This window comes from Boleophthalmus pectinirostris, unplaced genomic scaffold (assembly GCF_026225935.1).
Source record: "Boleophthalmus pectinirostris isolate CB_2022bp ecotype Guang Dong unplaced genomic scaffold, ASM2622593v1 HiC_scaffold_11, whole genome shotgun sequence".
In the NCBI taxonomy this organism is placed as follows: Eukaryota; Metazoa; Chordata; class Actinopteri; order Gobiiformes; family Gobiidae; genus Boleophthalmus; species Boleophthalmus pectinirostris.
The window spans coordinates 10,806,487-10,825,170 of record NW_026570994.1 but is presented as its reverse complement, the minus strand read 5'-3'; the positions used below and the strand labels follow the sequence as shown (position 1 = coordinate 10,825,170).

The following is an 18,684-nucleotide window of genomic DNA, read 5'->3' as shown; positions in this document are numbered from 1 at the left end:
TCTCAGCGGCGTATGTATCCAGGGTTTGTGTGCTAAACTTGTGCGAATGACAGAAAACACAACTTTTGAGTGTGTTTTTGATGAGGAAACATTATAACAGAGATCAGAAAATGGTGTAATATGGGTTCTTTAAGATGCAGATTGAAAGTGAAAGGAAAAAGGGCATAGCAAAGTGGGATTAAATTGGGATGAATGAAGCATGGAGGTGTTTTGACTCACTGTCCGGATTGTTTAACTCTAGATGTCTATATTAGTTACCCACAAAAAGGAAGCATTTAACCAGTTCAGTGCCAGATGAACTCACCGGCTTTCTAATTAAAGGCACCACTGGACGGGAAAATAAACCCTTTGAAACTAAATGTCCACATAATAGTGTTTTAATCTTTCTTTCAACATACATATACGATTCGTGTGCGTAAAAAGCTAGTAGTCATGATAGTTGCTGCTGCTTGTTGAACTAGCACCATGGCCAGCTCCTCCCTCAGTAGTATAGACTTTTCCCCTTGTCTGGGAGTGACAGTGGAGAGCTCGGGCGCTTTTTATGCAAACCATGTGTTGGAAAGTAAAGTGGTAACCGGAGGCGACTAAAGACATTTAAAACAGGGCCTAATCGCGGCCCCGAGAGCTCTCCTTTAACGAGCTACACGATCTACCTGCGTGCCATGTCCTGACGTCACCCCGCGACCGACTCGTGACCAGCCCTTGATACCAAATAACTTATGACATAGAAAGTGTTAACAGTGTCTCATAATCCCTCTTATTATCGCTATAAATACGTCTGATTCGTTGCGCGTAATTTTACTGATCTCCAACAACTTGCGCCAAAAAGCACTACTAGAGAAAGTATGTTGTGCCAGTTCTGTGAGGCTGATGGTTTATGCAAAGCGCACCAGCTAGCCTCGCAGCCTTGGTGGCATCTGAAATATGAAATGGTAGTTGTTTTTTTCGAGCTCAGTGGAATTTGACTACTTAAGCGTGCTTTAAGTGGATGGAAATTGGCTCATAAATCTCCCTCGCCGCACCAAACACTGGTATAATGTAACGCCTGCGTAATAGTGTACCAAGCGCAGCCGTACTATCTCTCCCCGCCTGTCGCTTTGTCTACGTCTACGCGTGTATCCATGTGGGTTTCTCCCTTCAGTCTGTAGTGCGTCTCTCCGGTTTGCCAGCCCCTCAGCCATTGGCCTCACAACAATAGACCCCCACGTTGAGAGACGCACACGGCCACTCCAGCACCGACACAAAGCGCACAGAGCTTTCGAGGAGCGACGGTGAGATGTTGGCGGAACTGCGCTCTACCGACTCCTTTCTTTCCAGCTCCCGTTCGGCGAGAAGCGCAGGGGAGTCACGGCGATGCGCGCAGCCGGGGAGTTGAAATAAGGGAACAAGGAGTAGCTGTTTCTTACGAGGATGACTGACTGGTGACAAAGAAAACGGGGAGCCCCTCTGGCTTCGGTAGCAACAACTTGACGGAGGCAATTTTGAGGGATTGGCTTATTTCAACAGCCAAAGAAACACAGTCATCTTTATTTTGTAGAAACCATGCCTGTCCGGAGGGGTCATGTTGCGCCACAAAACACATTTTTGGGAGTAATAATACGGAAATTCGAGGGACAAAGTGAGTATGTCTCCCGGGTGTCCTGTGCTGTGTGGGTGCGTTGTGTGGTGATGCTGCGCTTTTGTGCTCCTGAGCCTTCTCCAAAACAACATCTTAAATACAGACTAATAGGCCTGCTTAGCTTGGTGTTGTGTAATTTCACTGCTCACTTGCTACAAGCTCAGAAGTCAGTATAAGTTCACTAGGTTCACAGTTATAGTTTGTTGTACAGTATTGTGACAGACACTACGCAGCGAGTGAGCTCCAATTTAACTTCAATAAACTGTCATAATGAGATTAAGTGCAGATTAAGTCATTTAAAATTCTTTCATGTCCCTAATTCATACAATATAGTTTTAAAAATATAATTTATATTAGAAGCAATTGACAGTCAAGAAGATTTATTTTCTTTCCATAGCGAATTAGCATTTTAGTATTTACCAATGACATTCTACTGCTGTTATAAATTGAATACTTGGTCAGATTTTCTCCTGTGAGTACACATTTGATAACCTATACTGAATTCTGCTTGAGCTCTGCATAATATAATGGGATAGGCTGATGTGAAACCATAATTGAGGCAAATGCATTTTATCATGTTATGGCTGATATTGTGTTGAACAAATTACCATTTCCCTCCCCCAATGTCTCCCCTTCTGTGTTACAGATAAAAAATTCATCATAGCCAATGCCCGGGTGCAGAACTGTGCGATTATCTACTGTAACGATGGCTTCTGTGAGATGACGGGCTTCTCTCGGCCGGATGTCATGCAGAAGCCCTGCACGTGTGACTTCCTCCATGGCCAGTTCACCAGCCGACACGCTGTGGCCCAGGTGGCCCAGGCCCTGCTGGGCTCAGAGGAGCGCAAGGTGGAAATCACCTACCACCGCAAAGATGGTGAGTGCTCTGCTCTGTAGCATAAGAGAGTGTACACAAAGGTATAGGATTACCCACAATGCACCTGCGCACAGTCCCAAGTGCTCATGAAATAAAAACCAGAGACTGACAGTGGTAGTTTTTGGTTCCATGTCTGCTCTATTTGGTCTGACGAATGAGTGAGTTCACCCATTTGAGGCCTAAGGGGGAGACTAGCAGCTGTGATGGCTCCTCTGCTGAAGTCCAGGCTCAAGTGTCTGTGCTGATGTTCATTAGCCTGTGCTGTATAGGCCATAGCCCTGTGGAGGATGTAGCTCACTTCCCTGTAGGTTTGTGAGGAGACAGGTGTGTGCTGCCTCCTCTTCCACTCTCATCCTTTTCTAAATACACTCTAATGTTAGCATCTGTTTGTTGTGTGCGAATGTGGCCACTTAAAAGCCATTTCGGAGCTGCGTGCAGAGTCTATGCTTCACACTGGTCCTGCTTATGAATAGTGCATGTAGTCCACGGTGCAGTGGCATGTTCTATAGATTTAAAGAGTTACAAGGTGAGCTTTCAAGTGAAAGTTTAAACCAGCTGAATCTAATGTCATGGTTCATCCAGAGTTTATGCACTGACCTTAGACAATGACACAGCAGGCAGTAATAGGATAATGCTTACTTGCATAATACTGGAAGTTCATGAAGACATATATGACTGCAGTACACACATGTCACATGCTACTTATACATAATAGTGTGTGAAAGTAGGTGAATAGGTGTAAAGCAGGGAGCATTTGTAGAAGAAGCATGTGTGGAAATAAACTAACCATGACAATCGAGTGAGTGATAGGGTTCTGATAGCAGACTCATGTTGGCTTACGTCTGACACAGTGCAGTTTAAGCCCTGAGCATCTCCTCTGTGCTTAAAGCAGTTTAAATGTGGACAGTTCAAACAGCATGTTATATGATACAGTACATGGTGCTGACTTTTTTCATTTCAGTTTTATATTTATTATAAATATTGTACTTGTCGACAGGCTTCATAAGATTGTAGAAGAGCGTCTTTGTGGACTGTATAGTACTTGGAGCTGGAGGACAGTCAAACCCCAGTGTGCAGGTGAGGAGCCCCAGTGGGAGAAAGGTGACATAGATTTGGTAGAGATGGTTTACAGAGCACTTTGAAATGATAGTATCCTTGGAGGTATGGACATTTTAGGTCAGAGGTTGAAAGGAGCAGATAAAGCTGAGGAAAGCGCTTGAGGGAGCAGTCACAGAGGACATGTCGGCTTATTTCTGATTGGTGGGGCCCAGCTTGTGACCCCTGGGGCTCGGCTGTGAGAATACTCTCATTTACCTCTCTCTGATATGTATTTGGTTTGTGTGGCACGCCTCTCTTCTTAGGCTATAATGGGAATTTTGTTCAGCTAGTTAACTCCACCATTTTCAGACCATGAGCCTCTTCGGGATGTACTATAATTTAGCATGCATTACACAGTGAGTGAATGGAGCCATTAAAGGTGCATTATGTAACTTTTCCGGTGGGTCCATCACATGCTTTTTAAATCTTATTGCTTTGTCTGGAATGTTTCACAGAATGGCATTAAACTTTTCTATCTTCATGGAGACCAAACCAGACCAAGTTACAGGTCAGATCTGTGGAGAGGCAACTCCGATCGCACTCAATAATGTTTTTCTAGGTATTTTTGAGCTATAAAACCTGTAATCACTAAATGTAAATTAGAGCTGTTTAATGTTATACTGTGCAGAGCAATGACATACCCATAGAAACAAGAAGCTGACAGACCCTCCACTAGAAAAGTTAAACAATGCACCTTTGAGGATGTACTGTAATTTCGCATACATTACACAGCGAGTGAATGGAGTCATTAAGCTGTAGAAGCTGGGCCGTAACAGGTCTGGCACCTCTCGGCCGGTGCTCTCCGTCAGCCAAAGCAGGGGTTCAGTCGGCATTGATCTGCTGAGCAAACAGCATTAATGAGGACACAAATACCTTCATGTTGCATTGATCTTCAAACCGGTGCATTGGAGAGGGTAAATCAATGGCGGCCCCTCTGCCCTCCCTGCGCCGCCCTGCCCACTGGAGACTGGGATAAAAAGAGCTGGAGGGCTTCTCTCTGTCGGACCCTGCAGCCGGGGAAAAGGCCTCATTACCATCCCATTCTGTGCTCCTCTAATTACCTCAGTGTTTTCCTCTTACTACACCCCAGCACCTCTAGGGAAGGTCATACAACTGTTTTAGCCAGCCACGAAGCCCTTATCATGCGCTTTAGCGAGCAACTAAACTCAGAATTCATTTAGATCCTGAAATCCCCTTGTAAATCTCCTGTTTTTGCTTATGCTCTGTTGTTGTTGTTGTATTTTTTTTTTTTCCAAATCCACACAAACATCAAAAGTGCACTGCCTAACTTTTCTGATGGAGGGGTTGCTGATTTTATTGCTGTGCCCTGGGTGTTCCATAGTATAGCATCAAAAATATATAGCTCTTGCGTTTGTTTCTTTTTGGTTTAGGGTTTATTCTGCCAAAAAATGCCTTGAAAAATGAAAAATCCTTACTGTGCTTGGACTTGCCATTCCATAGATCTGACTTTTAACTTCGCCTGGTTGTGCTGTCTTCTTAATCATTTGGCTTTTGTCTTTGTGATAATGTTATTGCTTTGACTGAAATATTCCACAGTACACCTTTAAAAGTACCTATCTTGCATTCATTCAATTAAAGATGTTTTTATTGCTCAGAAATACCTTAAAATACATGCATTCTTACTGTGAGTGGGGTGACCTCTCCATAGATCTGGCCTGTAACTCAGTTTGGGGTTGTCACAAATCACCCAGTCTAATACTATATTGAGACACATTCCAGGCAAAGCAATAAAATCTCTATGGAGACAAGTAGTGAAAAGTTACACACTGCAATTTAAAAATTAGAAACTTGTTTAGAAAGTTAGTAAGTTCAAGAACACTCTATAATCCTTGAAGCCATAGTTCTGTATAGCAGTCACAGATTTGCTGAGCTCACGGCGCCTCTCTTTCTTACAGCTTGTATTGGCATTGCAGGAGAAATGTCATTGCGGCAGGCAGGCTGATTGGTCCTCTTGTGGTGGGCCGCTGGGGTTTGTGTGAGGCAATCTTCTTCAGTTTAATCCTCTGACCCGGGGTCTACATAACCGCATTGGCCGCTGTCCTTTTCCGCCGCGTGAAGGAGATGTGTTTCGTCAGCACATTCTCGGACACGTTCTTAATGCTTTATGATTTGTGCCGTCACAGAAGTGGCCTCTGTGCTTTATAGTGCGCGGTCTGTATCTGCCCTCAACACTACCAGGGACTGTCATTAAAGTCCATTCATTTCTCTCATCTCCACACTTTAGCCTCGACCTTGTCAGCATTTCCATATTAGACTTAACTCCATTTATCACTCATGGTATTGTCATTTTACCAGGTTCAGCGTTATTGCTTCAACAGATGAGACTTAATGTATAATAATGTCACATAGTTTCCACCATGGCGCTGTTCCAAGCTTTTTAAGGTGCACTGTGTAACTTTTCTTTCCAGCTGCTTGTTTCCATGGAAATATTACTGCATTGCCTGGAATGTTACACGGCATTGCATTAAACTTACAGTATCTGTCTAGCATTTATTTAATTGTGAGGGTTACTATTCCTCAAAACTGTCTTAAAATATATTCTTACTGTTAGTGGGGTTGCCTCTCCACAAATTTGATCTGCAACCTGGTGTTACCTGCTCGTCAATATGAAGATCAGTATGTTTAATGCCACACTATGGAACATCCTAGGCAAAGCAATAATAGTGCACTGTTAAGTAAAAGTGTGTTTTGTAATTCACCTAGTTTAATCTTCTATTACTCAGTTAACATCTTAACTGTAGGAGTGACGCACTTGAGCTATTTTGTGCAGCTTTGTTGTCAGTACAACTTTCTATTTTTGCTTTGGAAAAGAAACAGACCTTAAACAGTATTGTATTCATAATTGAGTTTAATAAAGCTTTGTAAATAGGCACATTTGAAGCAATATATAGATAAACTTAACTAAACATAAGCATGTATATTACATCAGTTAATGAGAACAGTTAGTTTTAGTTTTTATGCAAAAGCTTTACTGCTTACAATTTAATTCCCTGGAGTAAAAAGTCAGGGCACATTGCAGCAATTTTGAACCAATAGCTATCTACAGTCCAGTCCCTCTCAATATTTTAGCTGCATAAACATATCCTTTTTAGTGTCTCATCAAAATGCTATCAAAGACCATAGGAGCTATAATCGGCTACATCAGTGAGTGTCTGTGGTATTAAAATAGACATCAGATAGAAGTCAGACAGAGCATAATAAAGATGGACATTTGTATTGGAATCACTGTGGGACTTTCATTTTCAAAGCCATATATTAGAAGAGTAACGGCGCACAGAGGAAAGATAGACACGACAACGATTTTGTGGAATAACTTACATCAGGCAAAGTCACATTCATTCTCCGTCATCATAGTTTCCATTATCGAAACTGATACTGTTTTAGCCCATCTGTCTATATTATATGGCAAAGTAAAGGAACCACTGAGCAGTATATTCTAGAAATCGGGCTATTTAGGTCATTTTTAACAAATTGTCAATGTAAAATTTATTACTAACTCATCCACAACATTCTTTTACTACAAACTATGTAAGGTCCAGGATAGTCAAATTTTTGCAGTACCCACTCTGGACTAAAGTGTTCAAATAAAGCTTTATGCATATGGTTTTCATGCATATTTAGGCTGCTGGTTGGGTCAAACAAAATATCAGCCTCTGCTGGAGATTTATGATCGATAGCTGATAAACTAAAAAGGACATTGGTGTCTCTAAAGTCTATTCTAAGAAGCATTGTTGAAAGTTCTGTTCTAACTACAAATAGCAACTAAAATGTCACACTATAAATAGATTAAAGTGCTTTGACAATATTCACTAAAACTCATTTTCTTGCCTCTGGACTGCTCGTATATAACTGCACTCACGTGACTATGATTAGGTAGAATGTGTCTGCAGAGATCTTATATAAATTGTGTATATATGACCAGTGCTGACTGCAAATGGGAGTGCACAGCGTTAATGGGAACATACTGAGTCCTTTAATAATTCATCGAGGCTGTAAACTACTCTTAAGTTATTAGTCTGGAAACATGCTGTGATCATATGTCAGCACAGAGCAGCACCTGAGCACTTATGTTATGTTTTATAAGCTAGTTTGTTTATTTTACATATAGACCTTTGGGTATTAATTATAGAATATTTGAGCTTCATTGGGCTTTATAAGGCATACTAACTACTTCATTAACACCCTAACCTTAACCCCTTTTCCTAACACCTTAAATTAGTTAAGTTACTTTTCTTGAATCATTAATAAATAAATGAATAAACTCGTTCTACTCAAATTAAGTATTTTTTCATGCTTTATTAAGCCTAACTAAGTAAGTAAATGTAAAAATTGGGTTGCCAAAAGTATAGAAAATAAGATACGAATCGAAAGTAGATACTCAATTTCATTATATTGTCCTGCCAATTACTAGTGTTTTTGTTTTGTTTTGTTTTGTTTTGTTTTTTTCTTCAACATTGTGGTACTGACATTTGTATCAATTCTCAAGTCTTCTCCTTGGTCAAAATCAAGTTTGAAATTGTAGCACCGTGACCACAGTACCATTGATTAACCTTTGGCCGTAGACACATAATTGGTTCAAATAATTACTCTTTTGTCCCTTATTTAATCACGTAGCTTTAACTCCTGAGTGTTGCCAGATAGGGCCCCCAGTATCATGATCAAGAATTGCACTCTTCTTCTACTCTTCTCTTCTTGTGTTATCTCAGCATTGTGAAACGAGGCAAACTTGAGTAAATAACCCTGTCTAAAAAGAAGAGAATAGTCAGATATCAGATTGCCTCTCTGTTTTCGGAAGCACCCTTCTTTTGAATCGCATCCAGCATCTTGATATCCGGGTTCTATCTCTCTCTTCCTTCTCAGTAATTCCTAAGCGATATGGAGATCCTCTGTATTATTTTCCGCTGACAGATATAAAATTGTGTTCTCCCAATGACATCCTTTCTGACTCCTTTCCAAAGTGCTCAAGAACACAGATGCATGTCTAGCAAATGAGGTGTGACTTAGACTGCGCTTCTCATGAGTCCGAATGGGAAACGCGTAATGAGGGGACCATCCTCTCTCCATCTTGACTGACGCTGGCTGATATGTGGTGTTGCAAAAGCTTCGATTTCCTCTACCTCACTGTGGATCTCATTTGTATCCAACACTTCCAACTGCTTGGGGAGACGGGGCTGGAGAATTACGGTCATTGGTCATTTACAGGGGAAGCAGCACGTTAGGCTACTAGTCAATATATCACTTTTTTTTGTAGATTACTGTGAAAAGAAACATACATTATCCAGCATTCATGATTAACAACACCTAAACCAAGCCATATTGAAAAGCTCTTTGTAACTATTTTTACTTTTGAGTATTGATTGAATTGAAATTAGTTCATTTTGCTTCTATAGGGCTCATGAGTAATGTTTGTTTCCATTACATTGACCTAAATCACCATTAACCAAATAATCTTGACAAATGTAATTACTAGGGCTGCATGATTATAGGGAAAAATATTGATTTTTCTGATAAGGATTACATTTGCAGTCAGGCTTGTGATTTATGTTTTAAAAAATGGGATTCTGTTCAAAGTTAAAATTTTAAAATGTGATGGGAAGAACTGACAAAAATACTGAAATATGATCTGACAAACTAATAAAAGAATCACATTTCAGAACATGTGATCTTAAATCTCGTCTTAAGACCCACTTTTACTCTCTGGCTTTTAACACCGTGTGAGTTGTGTGGTCCTCTGTGTTTTTCATTTTATTTTATTGTTTTTATTTATTTATTGCTATTTTATGGGTTTGCATTTATTTGACTTTACCTGTTTTAGTGTTTTAGGATTGACAAAGTTAAATTGAGCCTTCAGGCCCTCTGTTGTTGTTAATGTTATCTTTATTTGTGCAGCACTTTGGAAAGGGTTTTGTTTATAAAATGTGCTATATAAATGCATAATAAATACATAAAGTGGATTTGGAGATCAAAATTACAGGTTAGCAGTTTTTATGCATTTTGTTGCTTGTGGAGAAAATTTTGGTACTAAAAACTCTAGTCTTTCCAGTGTGTTAGTTGGATCCATTCAAATTTCGATTGGATTGCAGTTAATTTTTCAGCCCCAGTATTTACTCTGTAGTGGTTTGGTCCATAATAAATTTGTATGGTTAAAAACAGCTACATTGGAGGGATGGTCAAACAGAGACATGCCCCTATCATCCATACTGATATATCTGCCTATCACGCTCTCATTTTCCCTTTGAAAAGCCTCCATGCATTACTACGTAGGGTTGTCCTGGCAACTGATGAAAGGGCCACGATATGTCAATGCGACTCTCAAATTCACCTTGGCACCATCAGCTGCAAGGCTTAAAGCTTCAGCAAGACACAGAACTGACACGCGGCCGCATACCAACCTCAGAGGACCTCAAACAGAAACCAAAATTGTACACAAATTACAAAATATCTGATTCTCTTTTAGCGGGATACGTCTCAAAGTAAAAGTTATGTAATTTTTTTGTTTTGTTTTGAAAGAGCATGCCAATAAACTTATACATTATAGTTGTTCTATTAGTGTACTACATAGCTATTCTGATGTCCGCTTGTTTCCATGGAGTTACTGCTTAGCCTAGAATGTTCCACAGTATAGCATTAAACTTATCCATGTAGACAAGTAGTAGATGCCACCAGGCCAAGTTGCAGGTCAGATCTGGGTAGAGGTGACCCCACTCACAGCAAGAATACATGTTTTTTAATGTATTTTTTGAGTAATAAAGCACTTGTTAATTAGATTTGTTTAATGCAATACTTTGGAATATTCCACTAACATTACCATGGTGACAGGTCGAAGGCAGACCCCTCAAAAAATAAATAAATAAATAAAAATAATGTAACTTTTTACAGAAGATATCTTTATTGAATTTTGCTTCCTGCAACTTTTATTACAGTGTTTTACAAAACACATCTGAAATCTACAGGTGTATTTCACATTTTACTAATAGTGTGAAAACAGTTATTAATCACCCAAAATTTGCTGCCAACTTGACAACGCTATGCTACTAATATTTTCATTTCATATACAGTACACTCCTGGTGTTGGGGTAGCTTATTCTGCGTAGAAAATATATAATCTCTATAATAATGATTACATAAAATAACAGTAGTGACAGAAATGGACCTTCTAAAATAAATGAGAGATCAGAGAGAGTAGTTTGAATGATAAATGCCCATCTCAGGTCATATTTTAACGTTAAGAGTGACCCGCCTCGGCCTCCCATAAAAATAGTGACCGGGTTCTTAGCTGGATAAATGACTTCCCTCTTTTCAATCTTCACCTGTGTGTCTCATAACTCTCCAAACCACTCACATAATTTATTACAAGGTCATCCGGATCAATAACCCATTCCGTAGGCAACCGGCTTTTTTCCGGGGCTTCTGTTGATCCACTCTTTTGAGAGATAGAGCATAACATTGCATTTCTACAAAGACCACTAACAATCGAAAATACACCGCTGAAATACCGAAGACTGGGATAAGCCAAAGCATAAAAGTGCCCTAATATGTTAAAATCCGAGGATAATCTATAATTGATACTAGCTAAGTGTAGTTTTGATATCTCCGAGGTTTAATGAAATGATTGAACCCTTCTCAAATGGAAAGTGACAGAAGCTACCGCGCCTATCTCCTCAGCCAGCAGCCACTCTAAGATAAACAGGGTTTTTATGATTTAGCCAATATCCACAACACATACGTTTGACCCAGGCTTATTCTAATAAAGTCCATTTTACAGCTCCACTCAGTGCTGCATAGATGTGGGTCACTGTGATGTTAGATCTATGGATTAAGCCCACACCCTGGCAGTATTAACACATAACAGACCGCAGTGTCTCAGAGCACCTCCCCCAGTCACCTCCAGCCTGCTCCAACCCTGCTCCAGCTCAAGCACCTCCCGCAGCTCCCCTTCCCCCCTTCCACACCCCTCGTCTTGGGCTCATTCAGGGGCTCAAACACCCCCCATAGCCTCCTTAGCTGCATCTCAAACAGCTGTGTGATCTGGAGATACCAGTCGTGCCGCTGCCAGCTGGACCAGTGCGGAAACATCATTCTGATAGAACCCTGACCAAAAATGATGATGCGATTTCATGTAGTGGAAGTTTTCTAATTAACAGCTACCTTTTATCTTTTATTTGATTCTAATGAAGATATACGGAGCTTAAAAACACAGTGGAGCACTTCATGTATTTCTACATGACATCACAAGGTGGAACAGATTGTTTTCTGTTGGAGAGAGGGACTCAACTTAAATATGCACCATTTGTGTGTTAAACGTGTGTGAATGAAACAAAACACAACTCCAACTATGTTTTTCATGTGGAAACAACATTATAAAATAGATCAGAATATAGTCAAATAGACATTTACAGACCTATTTTACCAGATTCTTGATGCATTGTTAAAATATTGAATGAATAGGCAATGCAGAAATGTATTTATTAGTTAGTTACTTTATTTTTGTCATTATCACCCATTCTTACATTCAAGCAATGTACAGAGTCAGTCCAGAGGCTACAGGCTGTCCCTATGCTAATAAACCTAAGAACTCCTATGCTGACGTCTGCCTGCAGTGACATCATGCTGGGAGTGTTCTACGTGTACCTCTATTGGCAGAATGTTCAGCAGTTACCATGGTGATTTAATGCACACATTAGCAAACTCTGCCAAACAACGTTAAGATGGTCTGACAACACAAGACAAAAACACAAAATGGATTTAGACAACACATTTTTAGGAGCTTGTGATCAATACAATTTTTCCATTCCATTCCAACAGTTTTCCATTCATAAATTGCCTATTCAGAGCGCATGTTGAGAAAGTGACAGTGATACATTTCCCCTCCCTCTCTCAATCATCTCAATCATTGTGTGATGGCATCATTGTTCTCTATTCATTGTATATTGTTTACCAGAATTTGGTCTATATACCGTATATCTAGATGTACGGAATCACTCTGCACAGCACATTATCAGGATCTCTTTTGCAAAGCACTATATTATCTTGCATTTATTCAGTTAAAAGTGTTTTTTTTATTGAAAAACAAAAACATTCCAGACAAAGCAATAAGATCTCAGATGGCAAACACACACACACACACGTAAAAAGTTACACAGTGCATCTTTAAATAATAAAGTGATATGGAAATATGCTGTGGCATTTGCTGTTTCTAATCCCATGAGACGCATTGAGAGGATTGGTCATGGCATACGCTATGTTTAGAAGGTCGTTTACATGCTGTAGAGGTGTCCCCGCTGAACCACACTTTCTAACTGATGACTCAAAGCTCTCCCCAGCCCGACTAGGTGAAGCCCAGGAACCTGCAGTTTTATCCAACCACCAGCTGAGACTTCGCAGCTGATGTCATCAACATTCTCAGGGGGTGTGATGCTAACTGAAAGAACTACTCTGTTTGAAGCTCAAGTTAGACTTTAATCTGTGCTTCATTTTAACACTATCTGGCCTCAAAGAGCTGACTTAGTTGGAACTACAGCAGGTGAGATGATTTGTGCTAGCCAACAGTTTTTCAGTTAGTCATGCTCACAGTTTTAGTTGAAAATCAAACACCTAAACAGGACCATGAACACTCGTATTGATCACAGGCTCCTGAAAATGTGTCGTCTAAATCCATTTTATGTTTCGTTCATGTGTTTTCAGACTTTCTTAATCATGTGTGCATTGTGTCACCATAGTAACTGCTGAACATTCCGCCAGTAGAGGTGCACGTAAAACACTCTCAGCTTGATGTCACTGCAAGCAGAAGTCAGCATAGGTCAGCTTTGTTCATAAAGTCACTTTAATGGAAATGGAAACAGCGAGTTCTTAGGTTTATTAGCATAGGGACAGCCTGTGGCCTCTGGACTAATCACAGTTTCTACATCGCTTGAATGTAGGAATTGGTGATAGTGACAAAAATAAAGTAACCAACTAATAAATACATTTCTGCATTGTCTCTATAACAATATTCATACAATATTTTATTTATTTCATGTTTAACACAAATGCTGCATATTTAAAGAGAAGTAGCTCCTCTCTCAAACAGAAAACAATCTGTTCCACCTTGTGATGTCATGTGGCAATACATGAAGTGCTCAACTGTGTTTTCAAACTCCATATACATTTACTAGAATCATTTGGATAATTTCAGCCCTGAAATTGTCAATGTTTAGTAAAGAAAAGGTAAAAAGTAGATTTATGTTATTAGGTTCTATTTTCAGACCAAGAGTTTGTTTTCATACAAACAGTATGAACTGTTTGGACAGCTCACTAGTGGTCTTCCTCAAAGTGGTTATGTGATGTTGCTGTGATGTGTCCAGTCAGCTGATTTATACAGGTTTTGACACTGTCTTCCTACCACAGAAGACAGGATGACGGCGCCATCTGCAGTCCGACCTCCTCAGGACAGAGGGAGTAAAAAAGCCCCCTCGTCCAGATTTATCATACCATGGGCATGGTTCCGTATTTTGATTGCCTCTTTAATCCAGCGACGATGTTTGTTTTCCTCTGGCGCTGCCTCCACCGGTAGGAAGACAGCGCCAAAACCTGTATAAATCAACTGACCAGACACATCACAGCAACATCATGTGACCACTCTGAGGAAGACTGCTAGTGAGCTGTCGAAATTGTCAGGTATGAAAACAAACTCTTAGTCTGAAAAAATAATTATCGGAACACCAAATGAACCTCATTGGAGTAAAAATTAGATGTTAACTTGAAAACTACTGCTTGATGACATCACAAGGTGGAACAGAGCATTTTGAGATTTGGAGATGTAGACAGACTAATAATAAACATGTGTGATTGAAACAACACATTTCCAAGTATGTTTTTGAACAACATTTTAACATAGCTAAAGCTCAAAAGAATCAACTTTACGTAATATAGGACCTTTAAACACAAAAGGGCAGACTTATCACTATGTACCCTTGTTTGGACAAGAATTCCAATATTATCCATTTCGATAAATCTCACAGCTTTATTGCAGGTTATCCGCGTTACCCAGAGAAACCAATTGCCTTTATCACTATGATCATATGATGCTCTGTTATTTTGAAAGCCTGTGCAGTGCTATCAGATAAACAGCCAATTTCTATAGAGGCGCGTTTGAGTGGTTTGAGCTCACACTGTATGGAGCAGATGTTGTCTCTATCTCCACCTCACATCCTCCCATAATTCCTCTTGTGTCATTTGCACATTTAATGGAGCGTTCATTACGTTTCTATTGGGTTTTTGGATCTTTGCTGTTTGTCTACATAATTGTTTCAAGTATGAGCACAGTGTGAAATTAAATCAACCTCAGCGTGTTCTTTTCAGTGAAATTTAAAAAGGTCGTGGCTGTAAGTATCGAAATCTGTTTTGAAATCTGTCTTACCAAAACAATATATTCTTTAAGGATGCACCAATACAATACTGGTATCAGATATTTTGATGACTCGGATATTGTTTCCAAGATATTGGTTTAGTCGAGATCCCATTCTGGTTTATAAATTGGTGTAATAAGACAATTTACTTAATTTATTTAATTAATGTTGGCCCAAAAAACCTCATAATATTGAACTTGTATGTTTTCAAAGCTGTTTTATAGTTACTTTACATGATAAAAACAGTTACAAAACACATTTAATCATTTCTTTTTTTTACCATACACTGTTTGTGTTTAAAGGAAATAAATAAATACAGGCACTGTCCTTGTATTGGTTGATATCGGGTATCATAGTCTGCCATCTGCTTGTCTCCATGGAGATATCACTGTTCATCATAATAAAGACAAGTTCATGTTTAGATCTGTGGAGAGGTAAGCCTACATATGGTATGAATTCATGTTTTTAAGGTATTTTTGAGCTATAAAACATCTGTAATTGAACAAGTGCAAGGGAGATATGTTTAATGCCCTACTGTGGAACATTCTGTGCCAAGAAATAACATCTCCATGGAGACAAGAAAGTAGCGAAACCTCCACCTTAGAGTAAAGTTACATTGTGCACCTATAAAGTCATAGTATCTGCATCCCTGTTACTATTATTATTATATTTTTGTGCTAAATCGTGCTTTAGTTGTAGGATGTTACATGTTTGCACTATCCCTATCACATTACCAAAGATGCAGTGTATATTTCTGTAGCCATAGTCGCAGCCTTGCTTTGACTGTGTCCACGAGCCTTCCATCACCCACCACGATCTCACAGATAACCTTTTGCAATGAGCCCACATGGTGTCCAGCCCTTCAGACAGATTAACCCTCCTAATGCCGCGCGGCTCTAAATGAATTGCCTGTTATGTGTCCCATGACCTTACATTGTCTTTTTACTCACTCACGAAATATTGTGTAAACGTGTGGAGCATTGCATACTGTACTACAGTATAACACCACTACTGCAATAACAAGTCACTGACAATTTGAATAGAACTCGCGTTAAACTTGTCCTTGGTTATTGTAGTTTGAATATTGAAATCAGCTGACAAGTGGAAAGGGCTAAAGAGGATTCATTCTCTGTTTGTGTTTGGAGAAGGCAATAACAAGCTCTGCAAAAAAAAAATTACTTAAATTGTAATCTCCTTCCAGATAGGAGTTTAAGCCAAACTTTCTGCACTTCTTTGCAGTGTTGTGATTGTGATTAAAAAGTATAGATACCAAGATTCAATACTAAAACAGAATTGAAACTAGATTCTCATCACCAAAATAGGATAAAGTTTGACCTTCCTTGAATAGTTTCAGAGTTGTTTGGAGTCATTATGCTGTTATGTGCTGAAAATTCCATTATATTTCTAGTATTTCTACAATGGCATTTTCGACACATAGTAAGGGGCTTTTTAATCATCTGATGTGGTCTTCTGTCAGTTCTGCTAAAGACCAAGACAACCATTGTATTCACAAAATGTACAGCTTTCTATGTTGTCAATGCTGTAACCTGCTATAGTCAGTTCGAATTTAAAGGTTAATTGTGTAGCTTTTCTGGAGGGTCTGTGAAATGCTTTTCTCTGTGCGGATGTTATTGCTTTGTCTGGGATGTTTCACAATACGGTATTCTAACTTTTCTATATCCATGGAGACCAAATTAGACCAAGTTACAGGTAAGATCTGTGGAAAGGCAACCCTGCTCACAGTCAGAATGCCTGTATTTCTAGGTATTTTTGAGCTGTAAATCCACCTGTGGAATATTCCAGGCAGAGCAATGACATAGTCCAGTGAGGTTCATTTGGTCTTCCGATATTTTATGTTATTAGGTTAAGAGTTTGTTTTCATACCTGACAGTTCTGACTGCTTACTAGCGGTCTTCCTCAGAGTGGTCAGGTGATGTTGCTGTGACGTGTTTGGTCAGCTGATTTATTCAGGTTTTGGCACAGGTGTGTGAGAGTAAAAAAGCCCCTTCGTCCCGATTTATTGTCCCATGGGCACATTACCGTATTTTGATTGCCTCTATAATCCAGCAACGATGTTTGATTTCCTCTTGTCCCAGTGATAATTAAAGAGGCAACTGGATTAAAGAGGAAAGCAAAATACGGAAACGTGCCCAAGGGACTATAAATCGGGACGAGGGGGCTTTTTTACTCTCACACCTGAGATACTGTCCTGAGGAAGTCGGACTGTAGATGGCGCTGTCATCCTGCCTTCACCTGTAGGAAGACAAAGCTAAAACCTGTTTAAATCAGCTGACCGGACATGTTATAGCTACATCATGTGACCACTCTGAGGAAGGCTGCTAGTGAGCAGTCAAAACTGTCAGATATGAAAACAAACTCTTGGTCTGAAAAAATAACCTAATAACAGAGCAATGGCATATTGATAAAAAGAAGGAGGTGATGGGCCATCAACCAAAAAGTTACACTCTGCACCTTCTGTATTCATTAGTATCTGGGTATAGATTTTTGACAACTGTGCTTTATTTGTCCAGCATCATTTTGGCATGGTACTTGAACCATGACCAAGGTATTTTCAGGCATGTTTTAACACATTTTGCTCTAAAGAATATTATACATTTATATATCTCACACTTAAGAGAAGCAATGGCTAGCTGGGTGGCCATGCTTGTATTGTTTTGGTCAGGGGCTCTCTCAAATCGATGGCTTTTATCTAGTTGTCTGGTGTCTGAAATATCGGCTGCCTCCGCACTCTTAAAAGGAAGCACTGTATTACTCTGCAACACCCACAGGCCCCATCACTTAAGCCACACCGATCGACCCTGTGGCAGCTGGAACAGGGAGAAGGATGCTGGTAGCCATTTTACACTTTTAACAAATCTGCCGTAGTGTTTAGCTATCACTAGTGGTGGACTGGACAATAATGCATATCTCAGTATAATAATAATCAGTTAGAAATGTGCCTGTAAAAATATACGCACATCTAGATTAAGTTTCTCAGCTTTTTATTTTATTTTTTACACCACTGGATAATTTTCTTACTGGACAATATGAAGGCTGCAATATTAATCACATCTGAATCAAAGTTAATAATAAAATCTGTACAAACAAATGATTTATGCATTAGTTTAGTGGTTCGTTTCAATCATTTTCAGGATTTTCAGATGTTAAATGAAAACTATCATTATTTATTCAATCTATCTCTATTTTGTGTTCAACCCTCAAAAATATATTCAGTGATTTAAAGGGTCCATATTACCTGGAGTTCTTCTGTCAAACTGAAAACTCTCCACCTTGTCATTTCATGTGGTAATACAGGAAGGGCTCCATTGTGTTTTTAAACTCCATACACATTCACTAGAATCATTTGGATAATTTCTACTGAACTAAAGGTAGCTGTTAACTTGAAAACTATGGCTTCATAACATCACAAGGTGATGCAGAGCATTTTGAACTCATGTGCAAATGAAACAAAACACAACTGCGGGTATGTTTTTGATGAGGTAACAACTTTATAACATGGCTTAAACCTCACAAGAGTCAAATTTGTGTAATATTTCTTATATTTAGCTATGTCCTTGCTCTAGTTGTAAGTAATTCTATCTTTTTCCATTGGTCTCCATCATAAATTACCTGACGTTTAACATGTATGTTGAGCTGTTCCTGGTGCTGTAGACATTTCCTGT

General features: G+C 39.4%; 1 protein-coding gene across 1 annotated transcript in view; it reads left to right on the top strand.

Annotated features, from left to right (window-relative positions):
• Nucleotides 1–1,542: 1,542 nt before the first annotated feature.
• Nucleotides 1,543–18,684, top strand: part of kcnh7 (potassium channel, voltage gated eag related subfamily H, member 7) — a 60,979-nt gene continuing 43,837 nt past the window's right edge. The window contains exons 1-2 of the mRNA XM_055166842.1: nt 1,543–1,618; nt 2,265–2,495. Of these exons, the coding sequence (XP_055022817.1) occupies nt 1,543–1,618; nt 2,265–2,495 (307 nt within the window). The remainder of the gene's footprint in view (nt 1,619–2,264; nt 2,496–18,684) is intronic.